The 23,901-nt window shown below is 34.6% G+C and overlaps 1 protein-coding gene across 1 annotated transcript; it reads right to left on the bottom strand.

The window, feature by feature from the left end:
* Nucleotides 1–202: 202 nt before the first annotated feature.
* On the bottom strand, nt 203–19,764 carry LOC128666302 (embryonic protein UVS.2-like). The gene is made up of 11 exons (XM_053720802.1): nt 19,701–19,764; nt 11,363–11,425; nt 8,994–9,128; nt 8,775–8,892; nt 7,903–8,081; nt 7,295–7,376; nt 6,984–7,111; nt 6,506–6,621; nt 4,344–4,569; nt 3,715–3,833; nt 203–448 (listed from the first exon to the last, which is right to left on the bottom strand). Exons 1-11 carry the CDS (start codon nt 19,762–19,764, stop codon nt 203–205), a joined length of 1,476 nt encoding a protein of 491 aa, XP_053576777.1.
* Between the last annotated feature and the right edge of the window lie 4,137 nt (nt 19,765–23,901).

Here is a 23,901-nt window from a genome sequence, read left to right as displayed (position 1 = left end):
CAACCAGGGTGCAGGTAATGGAATAATGCAGGAAACAGATTGACCACACGTACTGGATTTAGCAAACAAAAAAACTGAGGAAGGGATTTTTGCACCCTGAAATGTCATCTATGAAATATCAGTTTTTTTGTTTGCTAAATCCAGTGAGTGCAGTCAGTCTGTTTCCTATATATATATATATTTAAAAAAATTAAATGCCAAACTAGGACATCATAGTATACTGACCAAAAGTGTAGGACGCCTTGAAACCTCTAGACTCAGTACTTTGATCACTATGGAAGATGACCAGCATGGCATTTCCAGTAGACATCACAGATGGGTTATTTACAGGACCACAGTACGTGCGCAAGAGAGAGGAGCTGGTGTTGTCTCCATCGTAGATTTTCACATAATCATATCTGCAGTAACCTGAGGACTCAAGACTGAAGTCTGAAAAACTGATTGTGATCTGTAAAATGGATATAATAAAACATATTATTATAATGAAATTGTCTCTCAATAAATCAAAATAAAACAAATATTAAATCTATGTTTATTTTTCATATCTTAATATTAAACTTATAAAATAAACAAGTGCGATTGGCTGTTTAAAATATAATCAGTTCCATTTACAGCATATATTTATGGCAATTGGTTTAATACATTTTGGAATTAAAATACGTTCTTTGTGCAAAGATTTTTATTTACATACAGTGGGCTCTGCCTGACATTGCTGCTAGTGAAAAGCCTACGTTGTCCGGCAATGCCGTCCAACAAATACATAGTAAAAGACAATGAAAAAACACTTAGTCTGAATTTAAAATGAGTAGTAGATTTTATTCTGACAAATTTCAAATTGATTTTCCTTTTCAATTTAGCAATGCATTGCTGAACTGCTTATTGCAATAGGTAGCAAGTTAAAGGGACAGTGTACACTAATATTTTCCCCCCTTTAATATGTTCCCAATGATCTATTTTACCTAATGGAGTGTATTAAATTGTTAACAAATAGCTCCTTCACTTTAATTTTGTCATTTGAAATAGCGGCTTTTGCCAAATGTATATCAAAATTAAACTTTCACTTTTCAGATAGGACATGCAATTTTTAACAGCTTTCCAATTTACTTTTATTATCAAATTTGCTTTGTTCTCTTGGTGTTCTTTGTTGAAAGCTAAACCTAGGTAGACTCATGTGCTAATTTCTTTTCTCAGTGCTTTTGGACAGTTTTCCACAGCTAGACAGCACTAGTTCATGTGTGCCATATACAGGTGAAACTCGAAAAATTTGAATATTGTGCAAAAGTTCATTCATTTCACTAATGCAACTTAAAAGGTGAAACTAATATATGAGATAGACTCATTAAATGCAAAGCAAGATAGTTCAAACAATGATTTGTCATGATTGTGATAATTATGGCTTACAGCTCATGAAAATCTCAAATCCACAATCTCAGAAAATTTGAATATTGTGAAAAGGTGCAATATTCTAGGCTCAAAGTGTCCCACTCTAAACAGCTAATTAAGCCATAACACCTGCAAAGGGTTCCTGAGCCTTTAAATGGTCTCTCAGTCTGGTTCAGTAGGAATCACAATCATGGGAAGGACTGCTGACCTGACAGTTGTGCAGAAAACCATCATTGACACCCTCCATAAGGAGGGAAAGCCTCAAAAGGTAATTGCAAAAGAAGTTGGATGTTCCCAAAGTGCTGTATCAAAGCACATTAATAGAAAATTATGTGGAAGGGAAAAGTGTGGAAAAAAAGGTGCACAAGCAGCAGGGATGACCGCAGCCTGGAGAGGATTGTCAGGAAAAGGCCATTTAAAAGTGTTGGGGACTTTCACAAGGAGTGGACTGAGGTTGGAATCAGTGCATCAAGAGCCACCACACACAGACGGATCCTGGACATGGGCTTCAAATGTCGTATTCCTCTTGTCAAGCCACTCCTGAACAACAAACAACGGCAGAAGCGTCTTACCTGGGCTAAAGAAAAACAGACCTGGTCTGTTGCTCAGTGGTCTAAAGTCCTCTTTTCTGATGAGAGCAAATTTTGCATCTCATTTGGAAACCAAGGACCCAGAGTATGGAGGAAGAATGGAGAGGAACACACTGCAAGATGCTTGAAGTCCAGTGTGAAGTTTCCACAGTCTGTGTTGATTTGGGGAGCCATGCCATCTGCTGGTGTTGGTCCACTGTGCTTTATTAAGTACAGGGTCAAAACAGCCTTCTACCAGGAGATTTTGGAGCACTTCATGCTTCCTTCCACAGACGAGCTCTATCGGGATGCTGACTTCATTTTCCAGCAGGACTTGGCACCTGTCCACACTGCCAAAAGCACCAAAACCTGGTTTAATGACCGTGGGATTACTGTGCTTGATTGGCCAGCAAACTCGCCTGACCTGAACCCCATAGAGAATCTATGGGTCATTGCCAAGAGAAAGATGAGAGACATGAGACCGAACAATGCAGAAGAGCTGAAGGCCGTTATTGAAGCATCCTGGTCTTCCATAACACCTCAGCAGTGCCACAGGCTGATAGCTTCCATGCCACGCCACATTGAGGCAGTAATTGCTACAAAAGGGGCCCAAACCAAGTACTGAGTACATACAGTATGCATGCTTATACTTTTCAGAGGTCCGATATTGTTCTATGTACAATCCTTGTTTTATTGATTGCATGTATTATTCTAATTTTCTCAGATTGGGGATTTGGGGTTTTCATGAGCTGTAAGCCATAATCCTCACAATTATGACAAATCACGGCTTGAACTATCTTGCTTTGCATGTAATGAGTCTATATCATATATTAGTTTCACCTTTTAAGTTGCATTAGTGAAATAAATTAACATTTGCATGATATTCTAATTTTTCAAGTTTCACCTGTAGATAAAATTGTGGTCCTGTGGATTTATCTAGGAGTCAGCACTGGTTGGCTAAAATGCAAGTCTTTCGGAAGAACTGAAATAAGTGGGCAGTCTGCAGAGGCTTAGATACAAGGTATGCAAAACAATAACAATTATTGAGTAGGCTGTACCTTTAGGTTCATATTACACAAAACCCTGTAAATAAAAAGCTTTAGATAAAATAATGCTCAGAACTGGTGTCTGTGACAGAGAAGTACCAAAATGTTCATTTTCAATTGTTCTCTCTAAGTAAACAGTAAAAAGAAGATAAGAAGAACTTGTGTAAATAATAATTAGACAAAAAGATAATGAGGACGGCTTTCCCTGATAGCTCAACCCATGTCCCCGAGTTGTGGCTTTAGTTATCACTAAAAGTTATTTCATATACAAAATTATACATAAAGGTGCAATTCCCCATACATTTTAAACTCTGCAGCTGGTATAACAATTAATTGTAAACATAATAAGGAGAAACCAATTTAACAAACCACTGTCCCTTTAAGCTATTGTGGCACTTGTTATGTTATATAAAATTGCTCGGTGAGTGGGCTGAACAAACAGCACCTCGGGTTTGTACTGTTTTATTGCAGATATGAGTAAAAAGAAACAAATAATTCTTGCTCTACTGAAATAAGATAGTAGTTAGTGTTATTAAACAGCATGAAAAGAAATGATAACCTGAAATCTATTCAATTGTAACACAATATACTTTGTAGTTATTGCATTTTTATCACCATAGAACTTTCACTGTCACACTTCTAAGTAACAGCAGGTTTGTAAAAGTAAAAATAAAAATGAATTTCTTGGAGTTTATTTCCTGTAAGATATTACTCACCTTGTTTCCTGCTGGAGCTTTAATTAAATATGAGCAGTGCATGTTAGAGGGGTAGAAGTTAGGGTACCCAGGAGAGGTGAAGACCTTTCCTGTTGCATAGAAAGCTCCTCCACATTGAACTGTAAGAAAAACAAAAGTTAATAAGAACAAGCAGCAATCAGTAATTTGTTTGTTAAATTCCCACAATGACAATTATAAAATGATTTAAAATGTAATGTATATTTGTATTTCTTAAATTAGTATAATTATTGTATTTTGTATGAAAAGATTTTGTCTTCTCTAGTCCTCCTTATCTCCACCAAGGTGATTTGGAGGGAGAGTCTGATAATTTGCTTTTGCAGACTGGCTGAGACCTATTATATATATAGGAAGGATGTTCAGTCAATTTCAAATTTGATATTGATTGGTCAGGGCAGAGAGGACTAGGGACAACATTTAAAGATGCTGAATCACTGTACTGTTATAATTATGTTAATTAAAGACAGTATTTTAAATGGTTTAAAAATATTTTGTGCTTATTTTCTGATAAGCCTTAAAGATAGACACCCTCACAAATATTTATGAATCAAGTTTTTCCCCAATTACTAAAAAACCCAAATTAACTCCCATAATTATTTGAACATAAGTACCTGAGGTGTATGAAGCCTTAAAGCCAGTGGCTGTGCCCTGCCCATCACTGACAAACTCAATAAGCATCTGGTTAGAGGAAGAGATCATTAGAGGGACAAGTCCTGTGCCACAAGTCCTGTCCACTAACACAGGGGACATCTTACTGGGACCATCATAAATCTTCAGATAATCGGAGACACATCCTGATGAATACTGGATATCAAAGGCATTAAACTGTAAGGAAACCTAAAATATAAAAACACAATGTATGTCATGTACTGATGCACGTGCACACGTGTGTGTCTGTGTGTGAATTTTGAGAAAATTCACTTAAATATTAAAAAATAGTGAACATGGGTTTATAAACAAAGCACTCAAATCAAATGCTGTCATATTAAACACCTGAAATAAAATATGTAATTATAGGGAGAAAAGCTTACTAGTTGTTTAATATAATATTAATGTTGCATTTCAAACCGTAAAATATTATGGGCCAGATTACAAGTGGGGCACTAAATATCGCATTTGTGAACTGAATAATACTTGTGTACACATAAATATATATGTATATAAGCATATATATTTACTAGGAACACATAGTTCCCATAGACTGCAATGTAAAGGCTCTTTTCAGTGCCACACCCCACAGCCCCTGACTTTAGCCCCCAAAAACTGCTAAGTGCAGTTTTTTTTTTTTTAATAAGAAAACTAACACTAAACTTTGGGGGGGATTTGGTGGATCTGGTTAATTGTATAAGCGCTAATTAATGCCGCAAGTTTGCGGTAGCAATACCCAGCCACTTGTAATGGCTGGTTATTTATTATGTGCCCGCAAACGGGCAAATTTGGCTGCACGATAAATTAGCACTCCACTTGTAATCTGGCCCTATATAATTAAGAGATTATTTTTCACATTTGGGAACTTATGTTTTAAGTTAAGATATAGATTTCTAATCACAATTATTTGGAATTCAAATATATTTCTATTTATAGAAGACTTTTTTAACACTTGCTTACTTTCAACTTGGTTTCTCATATGCATTCTATACATATATAGATATGCATTATATATTTCATATGTGCACTGGCAAAATGTGTTTAGGGTTAGATTACAAGAGGAGCGCTAAATTATCAGGTGACGGCATCAGAACAAGGCTCCCATTGGAGCTTATGGAAATGCACTCTTATGAGCACAAAGGTTCCAAGCAATGCAAACGAGAGGTCGCGTTCACATTGCTGACAACTTGTAATACCAGCACACATTAATGTGTGCTGTTATTACAAAGTGGAGCACAAATATCTCTTTTATGATAGTGATATTTCACTCTCCACTTGTAATCTGGCCCTTAGTCTGAAAGATTTGTTTTATATTTTCAAATTGTTTGATTAAATTTCATTCATGTGGGTAGTTTGCCTGAATATTGGTTTGGTTTAGTTTTTGTTGTTTCCAATGTTAATAGGAAATTTATATCCCATTTTCATAAAAAATCTTACATAACATAATTTGAACAATTAAAAAACTTTTATTTTAATGCCAACAGAAGATATAGGGGTCAATGACAATTATTTCTAAAAGTTTATCTAATGATTTTTCTCAAATATTTACAATTAAAGTCTAGGGAAATTTTGCAAGTTAAATAATTTGATGTTTATCTAAAAGATTGTGAGCTACCCTATAACTCACTGATTTGATGTAACCAACCTTGACCTCCCTGTATCTCCTGACTTTGTGGTTTACATATGACCCTTTTTAGTTAAAGTGATTAAAAAAGGCTGCACATCCCCTAGTCTCCCACCTCCACAGAAGAGGTTAATACTTGATTGGACAAGTCTGTATGACTAAAAACAACATTTACTGCCTGACTGGCTGTCTCTTAACATCAGTCGTGAGTTATACTATGTCAGGAATGGACAGGACTCATGACTGGTCAAACCCCCTGTGCATCATTATAAACTAAGGAGCTAATTAGCCAAACATACATAGCTTCTTTACCACGTTCCTGCTCCTTACTGCACCTTTTTTGGTGGCAAATGGAAGGAACAAACAGATCTGTTTGGTAATCCAATTGTTTGTTCTTTGTATTTTTTATCCTATAATGTATTTATCTGCTAGTATAGCGGAAAAATCACCAAATTGGCAGAAATTTGTAGCCCACATACAAGGAATTTTCTTTAAAGTTACCTGTCCAGATGGGGTTCTTATCAACCAAACACAGTTGGCATTATTGGGATATGAAGATGGGTAGTTGGCTGAGGTCACAGTCCCATTAATAGTAGAAAATAAATTACTACAGACATCTAAAAATGAGTTAGAAATAAATGTTATCAGCACTAGGTGAGTACAAGCTTCATTGTGTTCTAAAAAGCTTTTGAATTGAAAATAAAAAAAAAATAATATGCTAAAGTGCTGATGAAACCTATATGTAAATAACAAATTGACCATGTATATTGTGTGCACTCAATAGAAACAGCTGACTAGTGATACTATACAAAAGTTCTATACATTATAGTAACATGTGGGTATTGACATGTTTTTCTTTGTAAATAGAGCCATATTAAATAGAAATGTATGTACCTTGTATTTATTTATTAAAAGGATATTTGTAAATACAATTTTAAGCTACAATACCCCATTGTGCTTTATCTCACTGGGTACTTACCACACGTATACAGCTTATTGATCTTGGAAATGTCCAGGGGACTGAGCCCATCTCTTTGCCCAATAGGTATATTTGGGTTACCCTTGGGTATTATGGTATCTTTACCTGAAGTATTACTGAAGGCATAACTGAGACGGAGAGGAAAAGGCTGTTATTAAATTGAGTGGATCACTGTTGGACAGTAACAGGTAAGGGGGTATAGATTTAATTTATAGTTAAAAGGCAGAGAGGATATACATGTATATAACCTTAAATGGTGATCAATTAAACAAATATCACTACTAATTATGTAATAGTGCTATGGGTCTTACCTTGGATAATGCATCACTGATCCATAGTCATATTCCACTCCAAGGTTATTAGTGTTAAGTTTCTCAAAGTTATAAAGATATGCTGCAACATAAGCAATCAAATCAGTCTTTGAGAGCAGCTCACATTTTAAGAATTGCAACTCATTAGTGTGTATGTGTGTGAATCTATCTATCTATCTATGTATCTATCTATCTATGTATGTATCTATCTATCTATCTATCTATCTATCTATCTATCTATCTATCTATTGTTATTATAATCATTGTAACTTAGCATCTGTCTACTCCATATAAAGAACACAAATATACATGATTGATTGTATTTGAAACTATTTGCTATTTGTACAAATACTTTTTGTTGATTTTTAACTTGGGTACCATATGGAAATGGAGTATAAAATATGTATAAATGGAACACCTAGGGGTACTGGGTAATTTTGACTTTTAGCTAATTTTATATAACTTTTATTTTTAAACCTAGATGCAAGTTTTTTGTTTTTTATAACAGAACATGTTATATGTAACTTCTTAGTAACAGGCATTCATGTGTAAGTGGGACAAATAGAATGTCACTTCTATCTTTAAGAATTCAGCAACTTGTTTCTTACATTCTGAAATGTACTGTGTCATGATTGTAACATAGTCATCACGGTCACTCCTGTTTTGTTCATGGAAAAAGCCCAACGCATGATTCATTTCATGCTCAATTTTCCCAAGCCGCATACAGCCATTGATATCCAAATTTAGTTCCTGACTGCCTCCTATTCTTCCGATGTATGAACTACAGCTAGAGAAGACATGAAAACCAGTTTGTGATAAACCAGGTATATACACATTATCACAAAAGATACATTAGTTAATAAGAATTAACTTAATATGTATTAGACAAGTGCATTCAGCTACTTTGTTAGTATCCAGATGCAGAAGAAGGCGACTGCTCACGGCATTAGGTTATTTTCAAAGCCGGATTTCTTTTTAGGGAAAGTGCAACACCCTAAGATCTGCATTTGCACAGATCATACTGTGTTGCGCTTTTATGTGAAGAAATTCCGCTACCAAAAGAGCTGAATGCCTCGTGTGCAGCCTCCTTCCTCCGCATTCGGAAACTAACAAATGCTCCGAATGCACATTTCTATCTATCTATTTATCTATCTAATAAATGGTAGTTCTGTATGTCTGTTCCTTCATGTTACATACTCAAAGCCTTTCGCATCTGCCTTTAGAGTAACAGTTTTAACAACGTGAACTAATCAACAACATTTTGTTGTTGCATGCATTGTTTTTTCTGCTTGTTTATCATTTTTGGATAAATTAAAATGAGTATTGAAAAATGTGTTTTTTACATTCATCTGAGTGTACATGTCTTATGTGTGTTTGTTTTATGTTTATGTATGCTTTTCCAATATATAGAATATATAGATAGGCACAAAGTAATATGATTAGATTTGTGCTACACACACTGGATAATTATAGTACAAACCCATCTGATGCCAGAATATTTAGGAAGTCTTTCTCTGTTGTCCAAGGTAAAAAGCGCACACAGGTTAGGCTTTCAAATTCCTGCATTGCAGAGTTTAAGAGTGCGATATTCTGGGCACCTGTATAAGGAAACATTATGATCACTCCCTAAGAAAACACAAGATTGACTGAGAAAACAGAAGTCAGAATAGATCAGTCAGATGTTAAATAGGTAACTTACTATAACTAGCTGAGAGTTTGTAAGGCACTTTAACTGTCCCATCTGAGGATTTAGGCCAAAGGCAGTCAGCGCAGTTATAAGCATTGCGACCCTTCTTCACTAAAATATCACCCTGTTGTATTAACGCTTTACTGGCTGTATTTACCAAAGAAAAGGAAAAAAAATGATAAATCAGTTGGTAAAATCTAAGTAGAATGTAAAGTATATAAAATATTTTTCATCCAATAATAGTCGGCCATTGCTTTAAAAAAATTTTTTATAATTGAAATGTTATACAATTTTTTTATCCTATCCTCATGCAGTACAGATGCACTGGTCTGTCTACAGCCAGTGCTGTGCATTTAAGCATATTTTTGTTATGTAATCACTGCTCATAATCTGAATAGCAAGAAGTGTCCTACTGGGCAATCTGATGTATTAACTGTTACATGGCATTCAGAGTTTGGGATTTTCATTTATATTTAGAAATAAATGTTTAGTTCAGTTTATGATTTTAGACCAAATAATTTATAGGAAAAATGAATTTTATATATTCATGACTATGACTATGTTAATAATAAATGAAGGAGAATATTAATTTAGTTATAATAGGAACAATAGAAATATTTTATATGACACCAAACTAAGAATAAAAAATAATACAAATAAAAATGAGGCTTAAGATTGTCTACACATTATAAATATGTTTAGAGCTCCTATTAACATTTTGAAGTTGGTGAATCTGTTTGTTATATCTTGAGGTATTTATTTGATACATCAGAGACATCACATTTAAAACAATACTGTGTATGAATGAAAAACACTCTAGCATTCTGCTGTATTATATTAAACATCTTTCTTCCATGTCAGTTATGCATAGGTTTTGACCATTTTGAATACAGTGGAATTATTATTATTTTCCTACTCTTCACTTTCACTTTGAGTGGCCAAAATAAATGTTACCTTGATTTTTTTCCAAGATTCTGTTAAAAACATCCGGAGATTCTGATGGTGGTGCTTTATCATCTGTAAATTACATTTTAATTAGTCACAGCTTAAACATAAAATAGATATGGGTGAGAAATAGCTCCTAAACTGTATAAATATATGGTCCTTGATCATGACAACAGGCAGTACAAGAGTTATGTCTCATTGCAACCTAGCAAGAGGCTTCTGATTGGCACCAACAAAATAATCTCATCATTCAAATGAGTGGCCATCGGTCCCTCTGGTTTTCACATGGTTGGCCCATGGTGTAGTGTTTTCTAACTTAATTGAGACAATACTGTGCATACAATGAAAAACACTCTAGCATTCTGCTGTATTATATTGAACATCTTTCTTCCTTGTCAGTCATGGATAGTTTTTGACCATTTTGAATACAATGATAATATTATTAAAGGGACATTCCAGTCAAAATATAAATGCACGTAGATTTATTGCATCTTTGAATAGAAACATATTTGCAATATACATGCATTGGCAAAACTGCTTTTATTAAGAGTTATAACTGTTTTAGTGTTAACATTTTTCTCTGCACGTGCATGTGAAGCATTGATAGATATTTTTACTGCACCCACATTTTAAAAAATGCAGCTGCTCAGATCCTCAGTGGGACTTCTATCATGTCAGCAATTACCGAATTGAGTCATTACCAGATGGTATAAGCACCTTAGGCTCTCCGAACAAGTGTTTTGTTTAAAAAGCTGATGCATGGTGCATACTTAAATACACTTTTGAAACAGGTATAGCTTTGATTAGAAGCATTTTTGCTAATGCATGTATATTACAAAATTGCTTCTGTTCAATACCGAAATGCACCCATGTGGTTTTCAATTTTGGCTGGAATATCCCTTTAATATCCTACTCTTCACTTTAAATTTGAGTTGCCAAAAGTAAATGTTACCTTGATTTTTTTCCAAGATTCTGCTAAAAACATCCGGAGATTCTGATGGTGGTGCTTTATCATCTGTAAATTACATTTTAATTAGTCACAGCTTAAACATAAAATAGATATGGGTGAGAAATAGCTTGTAAATTGTATAAATATATGGTACTTGATAATGACAACAGGCAGTACAAGAGTTATGTCTCATTGCAACCTAGCAAGAGGCTTCTCATTGACACCAACAAAATAATCTCATCATTCAAATGAGTGGTCACCGGTCCCTCTGGTTTTCACATGGTTGGCCCATGGTGTAGTGTTTTCTAACTTATTTGAGACAATACTGTGCATACAATGAAAAACACTCTAGCATTCTGCTGTATTATATTGAACATCTTTCTTCCTTGTCAGTTATGGATAGTTTTTGACCATTTTGAATACAATGATAATATTATTAATATCCTACTCTTCACTTTAAATTTGAGTTGCCAAAAGTAAATGTTACCTTGATTTTTTTCCAAGATTCTGCTAAAAACATCAAGAGATTCTGATGGGGGTTCTTTATCATCTGTAAACAAACTTTTAATTAGTCACAGTTTTTAACACAAATTAGATATGGGTGAGTAATAGCTCCTAAATTATATAAATATATGGTGCTTGATAATGAGAACAGGCAGTAAAAGAGTTATGTCCCAGTGCAACCTAGCAAGAGGCTTCTCATTGGCACCAAGAAAATAATCTCATCATTCAAATGAGTGGTCACCGGTCCCTCTGGTTTTCACATCGTTGGTCCATGGTGTAGTATTTCCTAACTTATTTGAGACAAGATTTGTAGTATTAAATATGAGAATGGCCTGAATTCTCTGTGAAAAATATATCCATACACTTTATGAGATGCCTCATTTAAAAGAGATTATATAGTGCTTTAGAAACAACATAGTAAAAGTAAAACTGACGATTTCTAAAAAAAATGTGACATAAAAAATATTTTGAAAGTGGTTGAGAACATTGGTATGTGTTATAGAATTAAGCAATTTAATGATAATAGTAAATTGAAAAGTTGTTTAAAATCGAATGCTCTGTCTGAATCATGAACAAATAAATTGGGGGTTTGTGTCCTTTTAAAATGAGAGCTTCTGTGTAAAATGCTGCAGCCATTTTTTATAGCTATTCTTGCATACAGCCTTCTGGGAGCTGTACAGCTCTTTAAATTAAAACTTTCATTAAAGGGACAGTCTAGGCCAAAAAAACTTTCATGATTCAGATAGAGCATGAAATTTTAAACAATTTTCCAATTTACTTTAATCACCAATTTTGCTTTGTTCTCTTGGTATTCTTAGTTGAAAGCTTAACCTAGGAGGTTCATATGCTAATTTCTTAGACCTTGAAGGCGACCTGTTTCCAGAATGCATTTTAACAGTTTTTCACCACTGGAGGGTGTTAGTTCATGTATTTCATATAGCTAACACTGTACTTGTGCACGTGAAGTTATCTGGGAGATGGAACTGATTGGCTAAACTGCAAGTCTGTCAAAAGAACTGAAATAAAGGTGCAGTTTGCAGAGGCTTAGATACAAGATAATCACAGAGGTTAAAAGTATATTAATATAACTGTGTTGGTTATGCAAAACTGGGGAATGGGTAATAAAGGGATTATCTATCTTTTAAAACAATAAAAACCTGGAATTTCTCTGCTTTTTCATATCTGGCATGAACATACATTTTCTATTTCATTATAATATTTCATACTCTGTTTATATTATGTAAAAACATAACTATATAAATTATTAAATTATTTCATAATACTTCAGTACAAAGAATGGAAAAAATGTGGTTTCATTTTTGAAGGTCTGAATCCCAGTGTATGTGACATACAGTATATAATTTATCTGTATTTATAGTAGTTTCTGTTTCCAGCTTTTTAGTATTGTCTAAATAAAATGAGAATAAAGTTTTCAAAATAATATTTTAAAGGGACAGTCAACACCAGAATTTTTGTTGTTTTAAAAGATAGATAATCCCTTAATTACCATTCAATACACGTTTTACCTCTGTAATTACCTTGTATCTAAGCCTCAGCAGACTGCCCCCTTATTTCAGTTCTTTTGACAGACTTGCATTTTAGCCAATTAGAGCTGTCTCCATGGTAAATTCACGTGCATGAGCTCAATGTTACCTATATGAAACACATGAACTAATGTCCTCTAGTAGTGAAACACTATAAAAATTCATTTAGATTAGAGGTGGCCTTCAAGGTCTAAGAAATTAGCATATGAACCTCCTAGGTTTAGCTTTCAACTAAAAATAAAAAAAGAACAAAGCAAAATTGGTGATAAAAGTAAATGGGAAAGTTGTTTAAAATGACATGCCCTATTTGAAACATGAAAGATTTTTTTGGACTTGACTGTCCCTTTAAGTATTTTATATACAGTGTTAAAATATCTATAAAGAGATACATAAAAAAATAGATGGTGAGATACTAATAAAAGAAAGTTTACAAATAAGAAAATGATTAAGAGGGAGAAAAATAATAATTTAGAAGTTGGAAGGAGTTGAATTGTATTGAATGACTTACCAAGTGTATTAAAACCTGGAAGGTTCACCTAGAAAACATTATGTTTCACAATTAAGGAATTCGCTAACTACATGTATATCAAATCAAACTTATCAATAAAATAAATATTTTTTAGTTGATTTTAAATTTATATGCCGCAAAAATATTTTTTGGGAAAAGCTCATACTTAAAGGGCCATGATACCCACATCTTTTCTTTCATGATTTAGAAAGAGAATTCATTTTTAAACATCTTTCTAATTTACTTCTATTATCTAATTTGTTTTATTCTCTTGATATTCTTTGCTGAAAAGCATATCTAGATATGCTCAGTAGCTGCTGATTGGTTGCTGCACATAGAAGTCTCATGTGATTGGCTCACCCATGTGCATTGCTTTTTCTTCAAATAAGGATATCTCAAAAATGAAGCAAAATAAATAATAGAAGTAAATTGTAATGTTGTTTAAATTTGTATGTTCTATCTGAATCATGAAAGAAAGATTTTGGGTTTAGTGGCCCTTTAAATATCAAACTAGCTCTCTAAACATAAGCTCTCTAAACATAAGTAAAAGGTTTGTAACTTTTGCTCCAAGTCTCACCTGAAAAGGAAAACTTGTAGCTAGTCCGATGAGACAAGCCCCAAGAACAATGAAGCTTTTCCGATCCATCTTATACGTGTACTTTTCTTCTTGAGAGATCTTTGCTTCTCCTTTTTGTTTAGTTTATTTCCAACCACAAATAACCCTTATATACAGAGATCATGTACAATTTCAACCAATGACAAGTCAGAATATGTTTTAGGCAACACCCATGACCAGAAGAAATGCCTAAGGAGCTAGTTTCAGTTGTTAGCTCTGTAAAATTATAAATAACCATCATCTAGTGTGTTGTATAATTTAGATGCTTTTCTTAAACCCATAGAAAATAGGTTTCACGCTGTATTATCTATTATTATTGATTGACACCTGTAAAAGCTGTCCATGGAAAATTGTAAATATGAAGATCTGAGCAGGTGAAAACACTAGTAAATGGTTTTGTTATAGAGAAGATGGAAAATACCTTTATTTTATGTACAGTAATAGTTATTATACATCTTTACCAAGATGATACAAACTCACATTTAATTATTGGTACCATAAACTATTTTCTTTTATTTTAATTACTTAGGGTCAGATTATGAATGGAGCTGTATTTATTGCTCCTGCTCACGTGCTAACTCTGCTAGAAGTAAACTTTGTGCGCACATAGGAATTGAAAGTAAAACGTTTTCACTTGCGCGCTAACCCGATGCGCGTAAAAAAGCCAAACTTCAAACATTGCGTGCGTGTTAACTTATTTCCCCAAAGAAGACAATGGAGTAAAAAAGTAGAATAAAACACCCCACTCTCATGCTAAGCCGATCACATATTCTCATGTGTGCAAACCCGACATGAAAATATGAATATTTCACATTCCAATGTTCTTCACATCGAACATATACAATATATATACATATACAAGATTTTATATATATTACATATACAAGATTTTATATACGTAGGTAAAGATATGTACAGAAATATATAGGAATATCTATTTATAAATACATAAAATATATTCTGCATTATATTCAGCATTGACTATGTATTTAAGTATATTAAATACATAGTCAAACACTTTGTTAAATATAAATATTGCATAAAAATGGTTTTTCATGTTTTCATCTAACTGCAAAGGGTTCCAATGCACTTCAATTTATGTCTATATATGTGTACTTATGTATTTCTGTATTTATATGTGTGTATATATGTCTGTAAATACAGATATACACATATAAATACAGAAATACTTATGTATACATATATAGACATACTGTATATAACCATACATATACACCTTTAGACATGTATTTGTATGTATAACTATGTTAAAGCCATTTGTCTGCCTTTTTTTCTAACACCTGAGATTTTATGTCTTTGAGTCTTTATACCTTTTGTTCAATAGTTTTCTTAATAATTTATTAGTTAATGTTATTATAGGTGTAAGTGTACTTTGTAATGTTTTTTTTCTATGTGTTTTGTGACACTTTTTTGTTTTGTGAAACAGTTAACCAGTGCTCTGAGGATGCGGTAATTGCGTTAACCAGTGCTCTGAGGTTGCGCAATTGCGTTCAAGAGATCACATTTACTTTCAACTCGTTATAACAGCGGTAAGCCCGACAAGTGCAAACTTCTAGCAATAAACCCCTTATTGCTTGCGTGCAAACCTTTGCGCTCCACTCGTGATCTAACACTTTATATCTATACCTATATATAAATGGTTATATATAGGTATAGATATATATATAGCAATATCTATTTATAAATACAAAGAACATATTCTGCTATGTGCAGAACATTGGAAAGGGAATTATTTACAGTAAATACATAGTTAAAACCTTTATTAAATATGAATATTGCATAATATGCTTTTACATGTTTGCAGCTACTTGACTGCAAAGGGCTCCAGTGCACTAATATATATGTGTAAATATGTATTTATATTTTTATGTGTATATATGTCTGTTAATACATATATATGCATATAAATACATATACACACATAATTATACATATTTAGTCATGTATATGAATGTATCTCTATGTTAAAGCCCTTTGCAGCCTTTTTTTTTTTTCTAACACCTGAGACCTCATCTCTTTGAGCCCTTATAAGTTTTTTGTGCAATATTTTTTCAAATAATTTTTATTAGATAGTGTTTTTATAGATGTAACTGTACTTTGTAATGTATTTTTGATGTGTTTTGTGACACCTTTTTGATTTGTGAAACAGTTAACCAGAGCTCTGAGGTTGTGCTATCCTGACACATGTTAAATTCAATCGCGCTTTATCAATCGTGTTTACTTTCAATTTGTAATATAAGTACTACATCCGACGTGGGCAAACAGTTGTGATAACCTGATATTGCTAAGCATTTAATTCAAAATCAAGCACACTTACTACTATCATATTTCTAAAAATAGCTTTTTTTAAGTATTTTACATATATATATTGTTAAATAAAGTAAAAGAAATTGTGTAAACAAACACCTAAATTACGAGTCTTGCATTAGGGTTAAAAAGAAGAGTTGCGAGGTCCCAACGCTGCTTTTTAACGCCTGCTGGTATTACGAGTCTTGCAGGTACAGGTCTACTGCTCACTTTTTTGGCCAGACTCGGAAATCCTGCAAATCCACTTATGTCAATTGCATAGCGCCGGTATTACGAGTCTTCCAAAAAGTGAGCTGTACACCCTCTCCTGTCAAGACTCGTACCGCATTTTAAAGTCGGTAGTTAAGAGTTTTACACTACAACGCCGTAGCATAAAACTCTTAACTAAACTGCTAAAAAGTACACTAACACCCAAAAAATACCTATTAACACCTAAACCGAGGCCCCCCCACATCGAAACACTATAATAACATTTTTAACACCTAATCTGTCGAACCGGACATCGCCGCCACTATAATAAATATATTAACCCCTAAATCGCCACACTCCCGCCTCGCAAACACTAGTTAAATATTATTAACCCCTAATTAGTTATATTGTAGCTAGCTTAGGGTTTATTTTATAGGTAAGTATTTCGTTTTAAATAGGAATAATTTAGTTAATGATAGTATTTTTATTTAGATTTATTTAAATTATATTTAAGTTAGGGGGTGTTAGGGTTAGATTTAGGTTTAGGGGTTAATAACTTTAATATAGTGGTGGCAACATTGGGGGCGGCAGATTAGGGGTCAATAAGTGTAGGTAGGCGGCGGCGACATTGGGGGCTGCAGATTAGGGGTTAATAAATATAATGTAGGTGTCGGCGAAGTTGGGGGCAGCAGATTAGGGGTTCATAAGTATAATGTAGGTGGCAGCGGTGTCCGGAGCAGCAGATTAGGGGTTAATAATATAATGTAGGTGTCGGCGATGTCAGGGGCAGCAGATTAGGGGTTAATAAGTGTAAGATTAGGGGCATTTAGACTCGGGGTTCATGTTAGGGAGTTAGGTGTAGACATAAAATGTATTTCCCCGTAGGAATCAATGGGGCTGCGTTAGGAGCTAAACGCTGCTTTTTTTCAGCCGGCTCTCCCCCATTGATTCATACATAGTAGTCCATCGAGTTCAACCTATACTAATCTAAAATATATACAGAAAACTCCAGTTAAACTTAAATAATCCCACTAAAAGGTGACCCATTTAAAACTAGAAATCATATCCATGAATTTTGTTTATAGACAGAAATGTATCCAAATAATTTTTAAATGTTTATAGGGTATTGGCATTCACTACCTCCTTTGGTAATGAGTTCCAAAATTTTATTGCTCTTACAGTAAAAAAAAACGTTTCTGTTGCAGGAGATTAAATCTCCTTTCCTCCAACCTTAAATTGTGACCTCTGGTCACGAACAGTTTTCTAGGAATAAACAGCGCTTCTGCCATCTCTGTATATGGGCCTTGAATATATTTATATAAAGTAATTATGTCACGTCTTAAGCGCCTTTTTTCTAAAGAAAACAGAACCAGTTTGGCTAGCCTCTCCTCATAGGTTAAATTCTCCAATCCCCTTATTAGCTTTGTGGCCCTTCTCTGAACTTTTTCTAGTTCTGCAATATCACCTATGGGTTTCCTATGGGGAAATCGTGCACAAGCATTTTTTACCAGCTCACCGCTAACGTAAGCAGCGCTGGTATTAGGGTGAGATGCGGAGCTAAATTTTGCTCTTTGCTCACTTTTTTGCGGTTAACGCTGGGTTTGTAAAAACCCGTAATACCAGCGTTGTCTGTAAGTGAGCGGTGAGCATAAACTGCTCATTAGCACTGCATAGCCTCTAACGCAAAACTCTTAATCTAGGCGATTAGAATTATATCATTAAATTTGTTGTTGATAAATCATAAATCTAATACTGTTTGTCCTTTTTTATCTTTCTTAGTCACCATAGCCTCAGATTTCTCAGGGGTACTGTATATTATTAGTAGGTGCTAAATTGTTGGGATTTGAGCTACAACTCATCTGGTTTAATAAAATGTGATGGAACTTGACCTGCAAGATCTAACCAAAAATATTGATAATGTAATTTCTCTTATATATAATTGAATTGGTAGTTAGATTGAGGGAGAAGTGGGAAAGTGAGGAAGAGGACAAGGGAGGGTGAAGGTTTTCATCTTGCTCAATTTCACCCTTATGAAAAATACTATGAATAGTGTATGTGCATTTGTCTAAAAGAAAAACCTGTAAAAATGGTGTTGGGGTCTATCTCAGATCTACCTTTACTTCAATGGATTTATATTTATACCAGATGAACCTGATATTATAGAAAAAAAACATCTTTTGCCTCTTGTAATATCCATATCCATCTAGTGTTCTTCAATTCTATTTATCAACATTTGCCTAGTGGGAATTGTAGTGCATTTCCAATAGCAATTTGGAATAGATTTAGCTGGATTTTACAGGAACTCTAGGTTTGTCAGTGAGGATAGCGTAAGTCCCAATAAAATATTTCCTTAAACCCTCCACCTCCCTCCATAAAGTTTTTTTGTCCTCACATAACTATATATGTGAAATTTGGCCAGTTCCCATGCACTCTCTCTGACATAGGTTCTGGAATTGTTAATAAATACTCTTCAAGTGAGCTGGATTTAGATACCATCTACTCAGCATTTTAAAATTAAGCTCAAGGAACTGTGGGGAGACTAAGGATTGCATATTTGGAAAACATTCAATGTGTTGCTTTGATATGCAAAGCCTCTTCTAATTCTGTGGTACATTGTGGGGTCTAAGAAGGACAGTTTTGTAAGGTGATATCTGCAGTAGGTGATGTATTGTTGCATATTTCAGCCCGGCTTCCTGTCTCAGGTAATATCTGGGTTTTAATTTGCCATTTTTGGGTTTTAGGGACAAAGTCAGCCAAATCCTTACTTTCAAGTGATTTGGGATTAAGACCTCAGCATTAAAGGATAAAGGTCAGTGGGGATCAAGGTTTATGAGGAAGTACCATATAGAAAATTCATATTTATATAGGGATATGATTAATCTCCTATCCGAGGAACTTGAGGTGTGTGCTTGAGGTATGTGCCTAAAGAGACTTATGCTTTCAAACTTTCTACATTATGCCAATTTAATAATCTTTGAAGCGTAATCGTCTGGTGGTACACTGAGTTCTCGGGTAGCCTAATACTCCTTCATCCAGTGATCTATCATAGGCAAGCACTTTTTGGTTTACCAGAAAACCATGTTTATACATGTCTGAAGTTTGTTAAAGCCTGCTGAGGAAAGTGTATGTGGGTTACCTACACCACATACAGGATACTGGGTAATATTGTCATCTTGATTGTGTGGATTCCACACCACCATGATATTGGTTGAACTGACTACTCTTTCAGTTCCTTTTTGGTCTCTTTCAAAAGTGTATGGTAATTTAATTAAATAATTTATAGTATTGGGTTGACAAATATATTCCTAATATATATGGGCAAACGGAGGTAAACGGTTATAGTCTGCATCCAAAAAATTTTTGTATTTAATATTTCATATTTTTGTGCCTTTATTAAAAAGTTTGAACATGCCCAAACCTCTCAAATTTTTTGATAAGCCTTTTCTATAGTGCTACCTGGTAGGTTGTTGATATAGTTAAGATGGCAACTTTGGATTTCAATAGGTTGTGTTGCTCAAGTTCTCAGGAAAATAAATGTAGGGCTCAATTTACTAAAGGCTGGACAGACAGGGATGGATATCTCCTCCTCGGCATTGCAACAAGTGGGCTACAATACGCAACACTGCCCCCTGCTTGCACATGGCCATATGTGTTCAAGCAGGGGCTGTCAATCTTCTCAATCACAGAAGTCTGGGGGTGATTGAGAAACACCACTTTACAGTTGGTGTAGTGGGTTTAGAAGCAGCAGCATGATGACCGCTGCTTCTTAACTCTTAGCTGCAAGCTCGCCTGAAAGTGCTCCAAAGCTGCTATTGCAGCTTTTTAATGTAGCCATTTTTCAAAGAGCTCGCAAAAATACAAGTTCAGAAAAAGGGACATTTTATAATAAACATTCCGTGTATCACTTTTCTGCATTCTATTCATAGCACTGTTCAGGGCTGGTTAGGTTGTACACATTCTGCATATGCCTATGTACAAACTGGCTGCTATTGGCCACCTAGCACTTGGGCCCTGGTGCCACTGCGCCTGCTACACCAATGGTATTTCAACCCTTGTCTGAAGACTATTTTGTAACTAGCCCAGTGGTGGTTCTACAGGGGAACAATCCCCCAGTCTATTAGATTGCACCCTCATTATGCTAAGAGGGAAGAAGTAAATAGCCCCTCCCATCAGTGTTTCTTCCTGCCCAGCCCCACCTAAGATTTCCAGAATTGCCTTAATGGACCATTCCTGTCTCTAGATTGACCAGCTCGGCCCACAGAGGACCCACAACTTTAACCTCCCCCATGCTAACTCTGGTTGCCAGAGCCACTGCTGATCTAGTCAAAACTTATATAAAACATCTTCATGAATTCAATGAAGCTAAGTTCTGGATAAGGATGTGTAGAGTATTAGAGTGGTGATCACAATCAGCTATTGTGATTTTGTTTATTGGCAGCTCTTTTTTATCATCATTCCAGTGAAAAACGGTCCTATACTTAACATGTGCCAGTCCTGTTTTTCTGATAAAAGTCTATTTTCTTGAGATTAAAAGCAAACTTCCAGGCCATTTTTTACTTATCATCCTATTAGCATTTGTAAAGTGTTACTGATATTGTGGCACATTCTTGCTGTAACATGAATAGAAAAGGAGTGGTCATGTTACATGTCACTGTCGTTAGATGGTGTGGAATTTAGGTTTAATAGTAACTTAGGTTAGGATTTATTTTACAGGTAATTTTGTAATTATTTTAACTAGGTAGCTATTAAATAGTTCTTAACTATTTAATAGCTATTGTACCTGGTTAAAATAATTACAAAGTTGCCTGTAAAATAAATATTAATCCTAAAATAGCTACAATGTAATTATAATTTATATTGTAGCTATATTAGGATTTATTTTACAGGTAAGTATTTAGCTTTAAATAGGAATAATTTATTTAATAAGAGTTAATTAATTTCGTTAGATTAAAATTATATTTAAGTTAGGGGGGTGTTAGTGTTAGGGTTAGACTTAGCTTTAGGGGTTAATACATTTATTAGAATAGCGGTGAGCTCCAGTCTGCAGATTAGGGGTTAATGTTTGAAGTTAGGTGTCGGCGATGTTAGGGAGGGCAGATTAGGGGTTAATACTATTTATGATAGGGTTAGTGAGGCGGATTAGGGGTTAATAACTTTATAATAATAGCGGTGCGGTCCGCTCGGCAGATTAGGGGTTAATAAGTGTAGGCAGGTGGAGGCGACGTTGAGGGGGCAGATTAGGGGTTAATAAATATAATATAGGGGTCGGCGGTGTTAGGGGCAGCAGATTAGGGATACATAGCTATAATGTAGGTGGCGGCTCTTTGCGGTCGGCAGATTAGGGGTTAATTATTGTAGGTAGCTGGCGGCGACGTTGTGGGGGGCAGATTAGGGGTTAATAAATATAATATAGGGGTTGGCGGTGTTAGGGGCAGCAGATTAGGGGTACATAAGGATAACGTAGTTGGCGGTCGGCAGATTAGGGGTTAAAAAAATTTAATCGAGTTGCGGCGATGTGGGGGGACCTCGGTTTAGGGGTACATAGGTAGTTTATGGGTGTTAGTGTACTTTAGAGTACAGTAGTTAAGAGCTTTATAAACCGGCGTTAGCCCAGAAAGCTCTTAACTACTGACTTTTTTCCTGCGGCTGGAGTTTTGTCGTTAGATTTCTAACGCTCACTTCAGACACGACTCTAAATACCGGAGTTAGAAAAATCCCATTGAAAAGATAGGATACGCAATTTACGTAAGGGGATCTGCGGTATGGAAAAGTTGCGGCTGAAAAGTGAGCGTTAGACCCTTTTTTGAGTGACTCCAAATACCGGAGGTAGCCTAAAACCAGCGTTAGGAGCCTCTAACGCTGGTTTTCACGGCTAACGCCAAACTCTAAATCTAGGCCTTAGTTGTCTTTAGGGGCCTAAATATTTTTTTTATGCTAAAAAACAGAAAAACAGGGTGCACAGAAATGTTCTCTTTAAGCTCCCTATCAAAATTAACCCTTTCCTATTTATAATTAAATAAGTGTATAGAAAGTAAAAAAATATGATAAGAAGCGCTCAAGAGAGCAATAGAGATGTCTTTGATTATTTTGTATTCTATTGTTTAATAAATGGTTTTTTAAATTTATTCCTCCAGTACTCTATTGCTCTCTTGAGCGCTTCTTATCATATTTTTTACTTTATAAATATTTTTTTGCAGCAGAGCCCTCTGTTTAGTAGGTCCGCTACTGTCTACAGGGTTAGTGAGACTGAACATTATGTGCCTAACCACTAACGAAGCTTGTGAGACTCAATGTAGTACTCAGAGGAATTCACAGCTTTATTCAGTTTAGACTTCATATGTTAAATGTTTGTATTTGTAAATAGGAAATTAAAATATCTGTAATATATTTGCTTCTTTCTTAAGTAAATCTTAAAGTCTTATTTAGAAATCAAAATATCCTTTGTCAAATACAAATGGCTTAAAATAAGCATAGAGAAAATACATTAATATTCTTCTAGTGAAACATTTATTAACACTGTATGATTTGGGGTTCTCCTTTTCATTCTATATTAGGGTACATTTCTTACTAAATTACTGATGTTGCTCTTCTCATGGTTATTACTTATTACAGACATGCATGATTCTGATTAGTAATTATATACAGCTGCACCTGTTTAGAGATAGTATTTAACTTACATCATGTCTGTAACTCACCATCACAAGTAAACTACTAACACATAATGCAGATTATTTGAAGCACATTTAAGCACGACTAAGTCCATCAGTTTTATAGCCATAACAATCTACCTTGTAATCTATAAGAGTAATTCAAGGATACCATACACACAAAATAATGATCCTGTACACATATTCCACAAACTGAATACAGGTATAACTGGTCTGAGCAGAAAATAATCCACATTACAGAGTTTTTTTTTGTTTGTTGCAATTTTCCAAAATGTGACATTAAATCAGCCCCTGTAATTTTTAACAGATTAAAATTTGTTCTGTAAAATATATAAGGCAATTATTATTTTCTTATTATTTTATTCCTGTGAAAGCTTTTTTGTTTTGTTTGTTTGTTTGTTTTTTTAAAAGAAAATATTGTATTATATATAAATATATATATAGAGAGAGAGAGTGAGAGAGAGAGAGAGAGAGAGAGAGAGAAGAGAGAGAGAAGAGAGAGAAAGAGAGAGAGGGGAGTGAGAGAGGGGGGGGAGATAGAGAAAGAGAGAGAGAGAGAGGTGGGGGGGAGAGAGAGAGAAAGGTGGGAGAGAAAGGAGGGAGAGAGAGAGAGAGAGAGTGAGAGGTGGGAGAGAGAGATAGAGGGGAGAGAAGAGAGAGAGAGAGAGA

The sequence above is a fragment of the Bombina bombina genome, chromosome 1 (assembly GCF_027579735.1).
Source record: "Bombina bombina isolate aBomBom1 chromosome 1, aBomBom1.pri, whole genome shotgun sequence".
Classification (NCBI taxonomy): Eukaryota; Metazoa; Chordata; class Amphibia; order Anura; family Bombinatoridae; genus Bombina; species Bombina bombina.
Note: the sequence above shows the minus strand (reverse complement) of the source record. Positions and strands in the feature narration are given on the sequence as shown.

Excerpts from the sequence above, each read along its gene's own strand:
- LOC128666302 (XM_053720802.1), bottom strand. The coding sequence starts at position 19,764 with ATGGTGGTGTGGAATCCACACAATCAAGATGACAATATTACCCAGTAT. Across the intron at positions 9,129-11,362 it reads AATCTTGGAAAAAAATCAAG|CCAGTAAAGCGTTAATACAA; the intron begins GTAACATTTACT and ends TGGTAAATACAG. Across the intron at positions 8,082-8,774 it reads AATATTCTGGCATCAGATGG|CTGTAGTTCATACATCGGAA; the intron begins GTTTGTACTATA and ends TGTCTTCTCTAG.